At 43.2% G+C, this 14,150-nt stretch overlaps 1 protein-coding gene across 2 annotated transcripts in view; it reads right to left on the bottom strand.

The window, feature by feature from the left end:
- The window catches only part of CUBN (cubilin), a 130,342-nt gene that overhangs the window by 80,864 nt on the left and 35,328 nt on the right, over window positions 1-14,150 (bottom strand). For both annotated transcript variants that reach the window (XM_083704489.1, XM_083704490.1), the window contains 8 exons: window positions 13,577-13,739; window positions 13,065-13,281; window positions 12,141-12,271; window positions 8,909-9,095; window positions 8,249-8,409; window positions 6,667-6,848; window positions 3,767-3,923; window positions 2,594-2,781 (listed from right to left, as the gene is read on the bottom strand). In XM_083704489.1, the coding sequence (XP_083560615.1) occupies window positions 2,594-2,781; window positions 3,767-3,923; window positions 6,667-6,848; window positions 8,249-8,409; window positions 8,909-9,095; window positions 12,141-12,271; window positions 13,065-13,281; window positions 13,577-13,739 (1,386 nt within the window). The remainder of the gene's footprint in view (window positions 1-2,593; window positions 2,782-3,766; window positions 3,924-6,666; window positions 6,849-8,248; window positions 8,410-8,908; window positions 9,096-12,140; window positions 12,272-13,064; window positions 13,282-13,576; window positions 13,740-14,150) is intronic.

Genomic DNA, 14,150 nt, shown 5'->3' with positions numbered 1-14,150 from the left:
CAGGGGGTTGGACAACTCTACGATTCTATGATTCTGCAAGCCATTGAAGCATGAAGCCTCTTATTTCTAAGGCTCACAATAAATACACCAGGACATTTGTTAAAAACACACACACAACCAAAACCAAAATGGGAGCAACTGAATTAGCTACGCTGATACTTCACAGTTGCCCCGTTGTACGTTTTAATCACGTTGCCCTGAAAAGGCAGGGTGTGGCAGCTGAAGAAAAACTGCAACTAAAAATAAGCTATTAGTCATTCACTGTGGGACTTGCATGTCTCAGAGTAAAACCACCCTCATGGAGGCATTTTGAAGCATTTGGAGTTCTTAGTCATCTGAGGTTTGATGTAATTAGAGACCATCTTTCTCTTGCATCCTTTACATTACTATGGCGGTTTTAAGTTCTGCTTTCAGATTGCCAGGTAGAAAATTTCTTAACCATGTCAGGATCAGATGCATAAGCATTGGTCTCCCTGGTTTCAGAGCAGGGCTTGCCAACATTTTGAGGTCCATGGGCACAAATGGGGTTGGATGAATATGCCACATTCAGTTTCTCTCAGCTTCTCATTGTGCCAATTTGATATTCAGTTTTCCACATTTCCACATCAGTTTGTGATTGAGGAGAAAACACACATACCATAATTCTCATTCAAGTTTCTTCTTCTACACACATTCTTCTCTGCAATTTTACCTAATACTGTGGACGCTCAGGTTGCGAATGTCATCTGTGTGGGAAGCACGTTTGCAACCCGCAGCACCATGTCTGAGCACGCACAGGTTGCGTTTCGGTGTTTCTGCGCATGCGCAAAGCACGATTTAGTGCTTCTGTGCATGTGCAAGCACCGAAACCCGAAAGTAACCCATTCCGGTACTTCCAGGTTTGGCGCGGTGCACAACCCGAAATCGCGCAACCCGAAGCGTCTGTAACCCGAGGCATACACATTTTTCACAGCATTTCTCCCTAATATGTGTTTTTGTGTATTATATTCATGGATATATGCATTTACACAACACTTCCCCCTAGCATATGCATTTTTGTACACGTTACAAAAAATGCAAAGATCACCAGTGTTGAAGCAAAGATTCTGCAACATCAACTTCATTGGACTGGTCATGTTGTTCGGATGCCCGATTATCGTCTTCCAAAGCAACTATTCTATTCCAAACTTAAAAATGGAAAGCGTAATGCAACAAAAGAAGTTTAAAGACTGTCTCAAGGCAAATCTTTAAAAAAAAAATGTAGTAGAAACACTGACAAATGGGAAACACTGGCCTGCAAATGCTCCAATTAGAGAACAGCCTTTCCCAAAGGTGTCATGGGATCTGAAGACACTCAAACTCAGGACAAAAGGGAGAAACATGCTAAGAGGAAGGCATGCGTAGCAAACCCTTACCATGGTCAACTCCCACCCGGGAACCTATGTCCCCACTGTGGAAGGACGTGTGGATCCAGAATTGGCCTCCACAATCACTTACGGACTCACTGTTAAAACCGTGTTAATGGCTATGAATGATCGGCAAAGAAGAAGAAGAAGACTTGGCTGGATAATTTCATTGCAAAATTTGGAGATGTGCAAATTTGAAAGTGGGGGCTGTGCTCTGGTTCTCATTGTGCTTCAGAAAATGTGTATATGGCAAGTTAACATTTAAATAAAAAGTGAACTGAATGTCTCCCCATCCCTATTTGCAAACTAGGGAACTGTCATGGGTCACACACACCATGGCCAAGCACACAACACAGCACATTCTATTAGCTACAACAGAATGATTCTTTCAAGACTAGAAGGAGCTGATGAGGAGACCCCACTGAGTGCCATGGAAGGCCTCTGAGGGTACCTGGTGCCCCAGGGGTGCCACATTGGCAACCCATGTTTTAGAGGAACCAATGCCTTGGAGACTTACCTCAAGCTTTAAATCACTAACTATATCTGTAGAAAGTCAAAAACAACAACAAAGATCTACTGGTGGTAATGTTTGCTTTGAGTGTCACTGAAGTATTAAGATATTTTCTAAATGTACATAAAGTGGAGGAGTAGAAATGCATTCACCAGTGGCAGCCCGAGAAAAAATAGGGCTGGGGAGGGTGATAGAAGAAAAAAAGGGCATTTCTGCAGATGAAAGTGATGGTTGGTTGGTGAGAGACCCTGTGTGAGAGGCAGGGAAGGGAAGATCTCTCCAGATTGGGCAGCTGGGAGAAGAAAGGGAAGCTCCCAGGTGAGAGCTGGGAGGGTCTACGCCTTCTGTGTGAGACAAGGGTTAAGATCTACCTGTGAAAGAGGGCTTTGTTTTTCTTTCTTTTTATTCAGATTAGTTTGTTTTTTGTTGTACTGTATGCTTTAAAATTCAATAAAAAATAAAAAAGAGGCAAAGGGCATTTCTGGAAGGGTGTGTAGTTTTACAAATTATCCATGTTAAAAAGTCATGCATTTCAAACACACTGTGAATCAGCATTTAGTTTTGTAGGCTTCTTTCAAGCTCAAATATCTTCCCCTTTGATAACTCAAACAGAGTTCCTTCTTGATTTGCCCTTGTTCCTTTTTTTGTAGATCCTCTTTCAACACCATATGCAAAACAGGAAATATTTTCTTCATACCTTTAAATGGTCACGCCCACAGTTTTCTCCTCCTTCTGTGCTAAAGTCTGAGAAGCTGTAGTTGAGTGTATTGCCAGTTGTAGTTTGGATGGTCCAGGTGCAAAGTGAATCCGGAGGATACTTATTAGGGTAGTTCAAACTCTCCAAGATGCCTTGGCTACGGTTGGCAATGACCACACCCTGGCAAACTTGTGAAAAACATTTTGGGGAAAAAGGTTATACTTTCTAAAGTTTTCTGTTCTATATTTGCAAAGCATCAACCAACACTAATACCTTGGAAGTTGAACAGAATTCCTTCCAGAAGTCCATTTGACTTCCAAAATGTTCAGAAACCAAAGCGCAGCTTCTGGTTGACTGCAGGAAGCCCCTGAAGCCAATCGGAATCTGCAGAAGCCCCATTGGACATTTAGCTTCCAGAAGAAGTTCAAAAACCAGAACACTCACTTCTGGGTTTAGATCGTTCAGGAGCCAAAACGTGCGAATACCAAGGCGTTCGACAACCAAGGTACAACTGTAATGTCTATAACTAACAATGAGAGTCACAGATATTTTGTAAAGGAGAATCCCACCTATTCATCATCTCTTATGTAATATCCCCCAACACTCTTTCCAAAAATCCCAGTGGCCTTATAAACATGTATTTGAAGAAAGAAAGAAAGAAAGAAAGAAAGAAAGAAAGAAAGAAAGAAAGAAGGCTATCTTAAAACATCCGCTATGTCCATCCCAGACAATATATTATATACAGTTTATCATCATTGTCTCATAGGACACGTTTCTGGTTTAAGCAAATCTTCATAACAAGCTGGATGTTATGAAGTACTACCAACATGCTGATTTCTTTTTTATTCATGATTTTTATGGGGGGTGGGGAGGGAGGGAAAGATGGGATGGGGGGAAAGGAAAAAATAGAGAAGGAACAAAATGGGGTACAGTATATCTTATATAGAAAGGGTGGGGAACCTCTGACCTGCAGGCCAAACATGGCCACTAGGGGTTAAAATTTGGTCTGAAGTTCAGCTTCATGGTCATGTTTCTTGGTCTTGTCATTACATACTTGAATAAATGGAAATGAGGAAAGAACTTTTTAACTTGGAACAGCAAAGGTATGCGCACAGAGATAGCCAGAACTGGTTGCCATATTCATGTTATGGAAATCAAATTGTTAGTACTTACTCTGCTTATAACGAGCAAAGAAACCTCCGCCTCCCAAAGTGACATCTGTCCTCAGTTTTACATACAAACTGTCCCCAGTAGAGTGGAGGGTGGGTGGTATCTGGTCACCACAAAATTTGCCCAGCATCTTAGCATTGGTACTGTTGCCATCATAGACCTATATAGTTATAGGGCAATAGAAACATAGAAGTAAAAATAGTATTAGCTGACTGCTAAATTGATCATAGATAATTTTTAGCAGGGGGTAGATGTGCAGTGCAGTGGGAATTAATCTCGTATTTCCTCAAGAATGTATGCAAATGAGCACATGTTGAACATACTGCAATCCTATTGTACAATCCATGGGGTACAGCTAATTAAACTCACACAAGGCTAGACAGACACATATTTGATTCACGATACCATGAGATATCTGCTGTGGGATGTTTCTGTTTTGGCATAAATAAATTTTTAAAATTAAAAATTATCTAGTAGCACCTTAGAGACCAACTAAGTTTGTTCTGGGTGTAAGCTTTTGTGTGCATGCACACAAAAGCTTATACCCAGAACAAACTTAGTTGGTCTCTAGGGTGCTACTGGACAATTTTTTAAATTTTTTAATTTACTTCAACTGCGTCAGACCAACACAGCTACCTACCTGAATCTGTTTTGGCAATTATTTCATCCTGGTGCTGTAATTTATTTATTTTGCTGTATTTATGTGCCACTTTTCCTGATGCGATATCTGAATAGCCAGGATGACACCATGATGAAAAGTAAAAACAAGAAAATGGGTGCAAAAGTAGCTGCAGAGAAACCATGGCTGTATTTGCATGTCATGCTACAGTAAGTGAAATCATGGCTTACTGGAACCCTGCGGACATTCAGCTGTCAGCTACTTTGCTCCGCCCTGGGTTTTTTTAAAAATCCCATGCCATGTGGAGATGAGGTTTGGCTTAGTGTGTGATCTGAACCTGGTCTCAAAGTTAAGCTCTCTCCTCACTAAACATGAAACAGCCATAGTTTCTTCCTGGTTGCAGTTTGTGGCTAGCAAGGAGACACTTTAACCAAGCGTTCCCGTGGTTAGAAGCAAAGTGGTTGCAGGCTCTTCTCTGGGAGCCCAGAGTTTGACTTACAAAGTCATGCAAACCAGGCCAGTGGCTACACACAGGTACTGGAATGGTGTATGAAAGAATGGAAAGTTTGGGTTCGACCACCGTGACATGGCAATTTTCATCAGAATCAAACCTCATAAAACTTCGGCATGACCCTGCTCATAAGCACTATTAGGATAATGCTGACTGTTCAAATATTTGCTAGACTCACATGTGCTTTCAGGAATAACAGAAGTGGCTGGAATGTCCAGCATTTGGATGCTGATTGTTGTTGTTTTTTTTAGGGGGGGCATTCACCAGGGGGTAAAAAAATATTCTAATGCTCTAATTATTAAGAAAAATACTCAGGTCATTTATATAACAATTTGAATATGGACAGACAATGGAGTTTTTGTTAGGGAACTCACTGCCTTTGTTCTTATAATTCATTAAAGCATTTTGCTAACAGCCTGATGTGCAAGACACATTCCCGCTCAGGCTGAAAAATGTTCATCTTTATAGAAGACAGCTCTCTGTGGAAGCGAAATTTAGGTGGCAGATTGCATTCTAGAATTTCTTAAAATGATGGCACACTTTATGAAGGAACATCGACTGAAGTCCCTGCCCATCCTTCGCCATTGCATGGAGAAAATCACTGACTACTGACTTCCAAACTTGATCCTAGCTCTAGGGAAGGGACAGTGTAGATGGGAAAAGATCGGTCATGGGGGGGGGGGGGAGTTATAACAGTAACAGTTTGCTCCCAAACCCATAAACCTGTTTAGGGAAGTTTTTAATATTTAATGCTGTATTGTTTTTAACACTTGATTGGAAGCCGCCCAGAGTGGCTGGGGAAACTCAGCCAGATGGGCAGGGTATAAATAATAATAAATTATTATTACATCATCATCATCATCATCATCATCATCATCATCATTATTATTATTATTATTGAGGGAAGCTATTTCCCTGTTCCCCCACTTCATGATAGTGGTCCCAACACTGGAATCAGCAGCTAAGGGGAAAGCCAAGGCTGAGGACCTCCAGATGCTGTTGGACCAACTCCCATCAGCCCCACTGGTATAATGAATGGTTGGGGGTGATGGGACTTGGACAACATCTGAAGGGCCATGGGCTCCCCATTCTTGCTTTAGCCACATTTATAGTCTCATTCTTGGGGCTAAAAGGAGCAACTGGAACTCGGACAGCAACCAGAAGGACTCTCTTTTCTTTTCTTTTTTCTTTTAATTTCTTCTCTACTTTACTTCTTTGCACTCTTCTTTCCTAGAATAGTTGAGACCAACCATAGTGACTGACTGCATATAGAGTAAAAGTGTCCAATATGGCCAAGAATGAAAAGTTCTCGATTAGGAAGAAGTTTGGATAGGGGAAATTACAACTCCAGGGCTGTGTCCCCTGTGACTAAGTAATGGGAAAATGAGGGGTGGAAATGACATCCATACATAGCTATGGGCAACAGTTCCTGCCACCATGGTGGAACCTTCCCCCAGGCACTGGGTGGCTTGGAATATTTTTGTAAAGAAAAAAGGCATTGTGTAAACTGGTTATTAGTGGAGAATTGTTCTATTGGTGTTGAAGGTCTCTTTTTACATTTCTTTAATATCTCTAGAACAGTCCCTAGTACTCCCATCAGCCCCAGCCAGCATGGCCAATGGCTACTGGTGATGGGAGATGTAGTCCAACAAATCTGGAGGGCTGAAAGCTCAGGAAAGCTGCTCCAGAGCAAGCAACATAGTGCCATGATTCTTACTGACCATCCCTGGGGATAATCAACCTTATTGGGGGGAAATAAGCCATTGTACATACAGCAACATAGTCATATTGACAACTTGAATGAGACTCTAGGTGAAACTGATCAAACTGGAGTTCAAAAGGGCTTCCATGACTTGACTTGAGGAGCCAGTAGCATTCTGAATTGTGGTAGTAAGGCAATGGATAGTTGGGAGATGTAAAGATTCCAGAAGAAGTTGCAAGGGTTCCACCACAACCTGGAAACAAGTACAAAGAAAATACAGCTCAGCCACGTTGACCAACCTCTGTTAAGGTCCAAAGTGCATGTCCAGTAAGGGAGAAATCCTTAACATTTCGCATCCACATTGGAGGAAAGTGGTATATGCCAAGCAACATTTTCTACTCAGGGAACTGGTAGTTTGAAAATTAGTGGCTCTGGATGATACCAAGAATATGACTGAAGGTTAAGTGGCAAGAGACCAAAGTATCATCACGGAGGAAGGAAAGCCGGGCTGTAGTCCTGCCCCTAGTAACGGTACCCCCATCAGTAATTTCACTTCCATTAAGAAGAGACCATAAATTTTCCCAAGGGATTGTAGAATTGTAGAATCATAGAATTATTTAGTGAATTTATACCCTGCCCTTTCTCATAGGTAAAGGTAAAAGTACCCCTGCCCGTATGGGCCAGTCGTGTCCGACTCTAGGGTTGCGTGCTCATCTCGCTCTAGAGGCCGTGAGCCAGCGCCGTCCGAAGACACTTCCGGGTCACGTGGCCAGCGTGACGAAGCTGCAGCTGGCGAGCCAGCACCAGTGCAGCACACAGAAATGCCGTTTACCTTCCCGCTATAAAGCGGTACCTATTTATCTACTTGCACTTAAGGGTGCTTTCAAACTGCTAGGTGGGCAGGAGCTGGGACTGAACAATGGGAGCTCACCCCGCAGCGGGGATTCGAACCGAACCGCCGACCATACGATCAGCAAGTCCTAGGCACTGAGGTTTTACCCACAGCACCACCCGCGTCACGCCCTTTCTCATAAAGGAGCCTAATTTGGTGAGGCAGTGTTCCTTTCAACCTAATGGACCAGCTGTTTCATGGCCCCTTCTTGCAACTAGTTATTTACTTATTTGACAGTATTTCCATAAGATGCATCAAGGGGGCTTAGGATGCAATAAAATCAATCAATGAATATCTATAAAACCAAATTAAGAATGTCAATACAACAGCATTCAATACTGCAATTGATAGCAATTTTACAGATTTACACATTTATAACATGTATACAGTCCTCTGCTTTTTCTTTAGCAAAAGCCCATTAATGTAAGAAATTATAGCATGCAACATTCTAAATATTAAAACCCAAAACTATTTCTGCCTGCCTACATTTCCCCCAGCATCTTTACCAGAGGCATAACTGAACCCTGGTGGGCCTCTTTTGGGAGGGAGTTCCACCATTGTGGCGTCACCACTGAAGAGGCCCTGTTTGCTGTCCTCAGCAGGCAAATGGACCTGATTATAGTCTCACCCACAGATCCCAGTAAGAAAGGCCAAAAAGCTCTATTCAGGAAGGATTTGCCAACAAGATAGAGAAACAAATATCTTCCTCCCTATCTGACAGTAATAGACACCACTTTCTTTATCGGGAGTTCTGATTTTACCTGTTGATGTTCCATCCCAATAAGCTGAGAATCCAGTGCTCGTATGCAAAAAATCACTTTCGAACTTTATCCACAGTTTGTTACTCTGGGAGATTGTCACTGGAGGCAACCTTGAGCCACAGTATTTCCCAAGCAATGGCGATGTCTCGTAACCTCCATCTCTGCAGTCAAGAGGAACCGCACAATGATGGTTAAAAGGAAACCATGCTGTGTGTTCAATCAGCAAAAGAGGTTTAGTTGGTGGGAATGTGGGGCACGGGTTTTCCTGGGTCAGCTCCCCAGTGATGGTATTCAAGCTCACTGCCACTGCCCTCTCTGTCCCGTTATACAGCAGCAATGCAGCTGGAGGGAGGTGAGGTGAGCAGCCCAGCCCCACAACTCTGCAGCCCCCCGGTGTCTCCTTGTTAAAAGGATCAGGTAGCAGTGATGGAAAGATGATATGCCTGAGACCCACTGCCAATCACAGTAGACAGTACTGGGGTTGATGGACAATCAGCCTGACCAGGTAGACAGCTCCTGACAGCTCCTTACATTGCAATGGATATTTAGTGTACGGTGTTCAGGGATACCAGCTGGAAGAGGGAACATCTTAGGTACATTACAAGGTGAAGTGGATTCATGAACCTGTAAGATATTACTATGAAGATCTCAGAAACTTGCCTGAGTTCTACGTAATCACTTGAACACCTGGCCCCTTCCTCCAAAGAGAAGTTGGTGAAGTGCAAAGCAATCTGTTTGTTGTTCCCCACGTGGATCCTGTAGATGCATGTCATTCGGTTGGGATAGTGGCCAGGATAGTTTGGAGATGTTAACTCACCGGACGCCTCCGTGTATTCATGTGAACAGACTTGAAAGGAAATGGAACAAAACAGACAGGCAATGTTTAAAAGACATTGGAAATCTTGGCCTCATTGAAAAGATCTTCATAGGATACAAAGAGTTAGAAACAACCCCTGTTGCTAACCCACCACCTCCCCACAAAATGAACTATTTTTGCTTGTTCTTTGCTATCGCTTTAAGCTAAAATGCATCCATCAAGACTGAAGATTCAAAGAAGATTTCACCTATTTATATATGATTTACAGAAATTTCATCTAGACAAAAAAAGTTTTTAATAATAATAATAATAATAATAATAAAAAACAACAACAACAAGGGATGGTAAGGACTTCATCCTCAGCTTAAACCAAGTTCTTTTCTGCTGTTTTCTTTTCTGCTTTTTCTGGAACACCAAATCAGGACAGGTTCACATAGCTAGCGAGAGATAACGGCAGGAGCAAAAACGACCCAGGCACATGGTTCATAGAACACTAGATGTCAGAGCATCCTTCTCTGACCTGTGGCCCTTCCCCAACTTCTCTTGACTCCAGCTCCCATCAGCCCCAGCCAGCCCATCCAACAGTCAGGTGTGATGGGAGGTGTAGATCAAAAACACATAAGCTGCCCTGCAGCCCCTGATCTATCTTGCTGACCACAGGTGTTGCGTGGAGGTAGGTTTGGGACAAATAAGCTTCAAACAGCAATACAGTTGGCTAGTGTGCTTAACAGCTGGCAGTCCCACATAGGGAGGAATGCAGCATTCAAGCCTGGCTGTAACTAGCCCATGATTAATTGAGGCTTGCCTTCTCCCAACAGGGCCGCAGCTAGTGACTGATGATAATGTCAGGGAAGAGGAGATCTTACTTAGTCCTTGGATTTTGAGTGAGCAAAGGCTGGCGATGAATGTCAAGCTGGGAAATGCTGTGCTAGAGAGAAAACCTAGGCCCTGATTCAAGCACTAAAATATATCCATCTTGTGCAGATGGAGCCCCAGTTTGAGGTTTCCCATTGCAAAGTAGGTGGGCAGTTCCTATTACAATGTCTTTTGTGAAAATATGTGCTATCTTTCTAGTAGCATGTGCATATAGTTAAGGGGAAATGTGCTTCTCTCTCTCTCGCTCTCTCCTCTCTTCTTGAAGAAACCAATTAACTCTAAATTTAAATATTATCTCTTCTGTGCAGTTCTTCCACAATAAATGAAGATGGATCTTGAAACCTAAGCAGCGATGGTGTGGTTGCCTAATGCCTAGTGCACTTATTTTGTTTAGAGCTGCACAGTGTTCAGAGGAGATTAAAGACAGATGAATATAAAACTAAAACATCCTGCTTGGCTAATGTCCTTCCGTGTAAATTTGTCCAACACTATTAGAGTAACTCTTCCTTTTTCATTTCCCAACTGGAACAGAGGTACCTTATTCAGTAACACAGCATCCAGCTCCTAGATTAAATGCTATCCATGTCAATTATAAATAGTGCATGCACAAAGCTTTGGGTTGGTGATCTTTGTCAATAACAGGAAATCGCCTGATGTCTTGGTGCTTTTATTAACCATTAGGAGAAACTTTGTGCTTCCGTCCATTTTCAGTATATGAATTCCAGTTTGCCCAGGGGAGAGTAAAATTGTACTGAGTAGCAGTGCACAACTTTCTCTGCCAGGGTGTGAAGATGGCTAGACCCATCTGGTTCTGATCCCTGCCAGTCCAAGCCAGTCCAAAGCTGGCTCTCATGGAAAGGGCAATAAAAGCTGCTGGAAGCTGAACTGTGTAAACAGCCAGTGGAAGATTAAAACATCATTTTTTTGTCTCTTTCTTATGCATCATTGCGCAACCCAGAAAATTAAAGCTGGGACATTTCCCTCTCCTGTTCCTCCAGAAACACAATTCAGATCCATTATTTGCCAAGATTCTAATTTAAAAAGCTAGATGAAGGGTCTTGCATTGGGCATGATTTTTCTTTTAATTTGATCTCTCCCTGTCAAAAGAGTTTTGCTACTTTCCCCGAGAGCCCTTTTATCCTAATATTTGCAACCTCCAACTCACCCTGCACCCCCCTACAGAACATACTCTATCTTCTTCTATTATTATTATTTTTTGCAGACAATGGAAGAAAATCTCGGCACTTGAAATCCTGCTGGTACTGGCACAGAGTAACATAATTAACTGACTTAATTTTACCAACTCGGAGAAAAGAAGGAGTCCAAACAAAGACCCTTTGTGGGTAAGTTCAAAAGCAAGCCCGTTTAGAAACATTCAGCCACGGACATTTCAAATTGAATCTTTATCCCTCTGCAGCTTGGAGTGAATGCATTTGCCAGGCATGACATTCCTTGCCAGCCTTTGCTCACTCAAAATCCAAGGACTAAGTAAGATCTCCTCTTCCCTGACATTATCATCAGTCACTAGCTGCAGCCCTGTTGGGAGAAGGCAAGCCTCAATTAATCATGGGCTAGTTACAGCCAGAGGGACGCGGGTGGCGCTGTGGGTTAAACCACAGAGCCTAGGGCTTGCCGATCAGAAGGTCGGCGGTTTGAATCCCCGCAACAGGGTGAGCTCCCGTTGCTCGGTCCCTGCTCCCGCCAACCTAGCAGTTGGCACGTCAAAGTGCAAGTAGATAAATAGGAACCGCTCTGGCGGGAAGGTAAACGGCGTTTCCATGCGCTGCTCTGGCTCGCCAGAAGCGGCTTAGTCATGCTGGCCACATGACCTGGAAGATGTACACCGGCTCCCTCAGCCAGTAAAGCGAGATGAGCACCGCAACCCCAGAGTCGGTCACGACTGGACCTAATAGTCAGGGGTCCCTTTACTTTTACTACTTACAGCCAGGCTTGAATGCTGCATTCCTCCCTATGTGGGACTGCCAGCTGTTAAGCACACTAGCCAACTGGATTGCTGTTTGAAGCTTATTTGTCCTACCTCCACGCAACACCTGAGGTCAGCAAGATGGATCAAGGGCTGCAGGGCAGCTTACGTGGCAAACACATCCCCACCCACCCCAGCATCTGCTTCCCAAGAAGCCAGTCTCAGGGAACCTAACAAGAACACTGGTCCTGGACACAGTGATTGTCAAAGCGTACCTGTAGATGAATTCAACGAAACATAATTAACCGAGAACCCTTCAGAGGCAATATTGCGGTTTGTCACAAAAGATAACATCAACATGTTGCCACCGCTGGTCATAGATGGTGGGACCGACCTCCCACAGTACCTGAGACAAAACAATTATAAATAGCATAGAAGGGACCTGTTAGATCAACCCCCTTTTGAGACATGTTTTCAAATCCCTACTTGCCCATAAAGCTCACTGGGTGATCTTGGACCAGTCACCAACTCTCGGCCTAACCTACCTCACAGGGTTGTTGTGGGGATTTGGGGAGAGGAAGAACCATGGGCACCATCTTGAGCTCTTTGGGGGAAAGGCGAGATATAAATGCAATAAATAAACAAATATAAAATAACCTCTGGTGGAAAAATGTGCAATCGAGTATGTCACCACCATACATTTTAAAATGTTCAGTTAATATTTTAGACTTCAAAGTAATAAGGAGCAGAAAAACTGGACTGTTCTGTTTTACCATACCTTAAAGAGGATGGCTGGCAAAGTTGTGACAAAGAAAGAACAGGGTATTGATTAAAGTTAGATAGTGGATGATGATGATGATAGTATAATTCGTACCCTGCCCATCTGTGTTGCCCCAGCCACTCTGAAGGGTTTAAAAGGTTGTAAAACAGCTTGATGTGATAGCAGGCTACGTCAAGTACACTTACAGTCGTATACCTGTTTACTCACAAGTTGCACTGAATTCTATAGGATTTATTCCTCCATATTAGTATGTGTGGCAGGTGCTGGGAATCTTTGGCCCTCCAGAAGTTATTGAACTGCAACTCCCATCAGCCTTAGCAAACACTGTCAACAGCAAAGGGATGATGGGAGCAACATCTGGAGAGCCAAAAGCTCTCCACACCTGCTGTATCAGAGTGCAGATTTTATATATGCATACCGCCCCAGTGTTGTCATAGTGTTGTTGTCATAGATTTCAAGGTAATCTCTGTTGCAGTTGTAATCGAATTCCAAGTAGAAATACGAAAAGGTCAGACGGATCAAGTAACCAGGCTGAACTAAGATGGTCCATGCACATCTGACACCATGCGGGTAGATCGCTGGGTAGCCAGGACTTGAGATGATTCCGTTTGGTTCTGTGAGAGTCCCTCCACATGCTATACCGCAGAGGAAAACAGGGTAGAAATCAAGGCATCACAAGGCAGCTATGGAGACAGTTAATAAATCCTTAAACCAGTTTGATTATAATATACTTTTTGTTTAAAACTTTCTAACTTTATATAAAAGTGTTTGCATTGTGCATTTAAGCCCTTTGTAAGGACTGTACTTTCTCCAGAAATAGTGCATTTAATTATACAATTTAATTGCTTTTCATTACATCAGTCCAGTTAATTTGGTGACAATGGCAGGGAGTCAAAAGGAGAGAGAGTGGGGAAGGGAGGCAACATTTACCTGCATCCAAAGACTTGTATTCAGCAAGGAAGCCGAGGTTTTCAGCAGACGAAGCTCTGAATTTGATATATAGATTGTTACGCATAGATTGAATTACTGAAGGCACAGTTTCGCCACAGTATTTCCCCAAGGAAGGAGCATTCACATTGTTTCCATCTCTGACCTGCAAGGGGGCAAATGTGCAGAACTCGTGAAATAGCTGCCACATTAAGCATACATAGGAAACAGGCTTGTACAGTCAGGCCATGTGGCCAGGGCAGCTGTCTAACAGCTCCATCTGGTATGCAGGCTGAGACCCTACCTGCCCACGGACTGTCTCGCCAGAGTGGGGCATGCTCTAGTTATCTCTCGCTTGGACTACTGCAATTCACTCTACGTTGGATTACCTTTGAAGGTGACCTGGAAACTACAACTAATCCAGAATGTGGCAGCTAGACGTATGACTAGGAGTGGCCACTGCGACCATATAACACTGGTCCTGAAAGACCTACATTGGCTCCCAGTACGTTTCCAAGCACAATTCAAAGTGTTGGTGCTGACCTTTAAAGCCCTAAACCAGGCATAGGCAAACTTG

This window comes from Podarcis gaigeae, assembly GCF_964106915.1.
Source record: "Podarcis gaigeae genome assembly, chromosome: 12".
NCBI lineage: Eukaryota > Metazoa > Chordata > Lepidosauria > Squamata > Lacertidae > Podarcis > Podarcis gaigeae.
The sequence above is the reverse complement of the archived record's forward strand: the minus strand, read 5'-3'. Positions and strand labels throughout refer to the sequence as shown.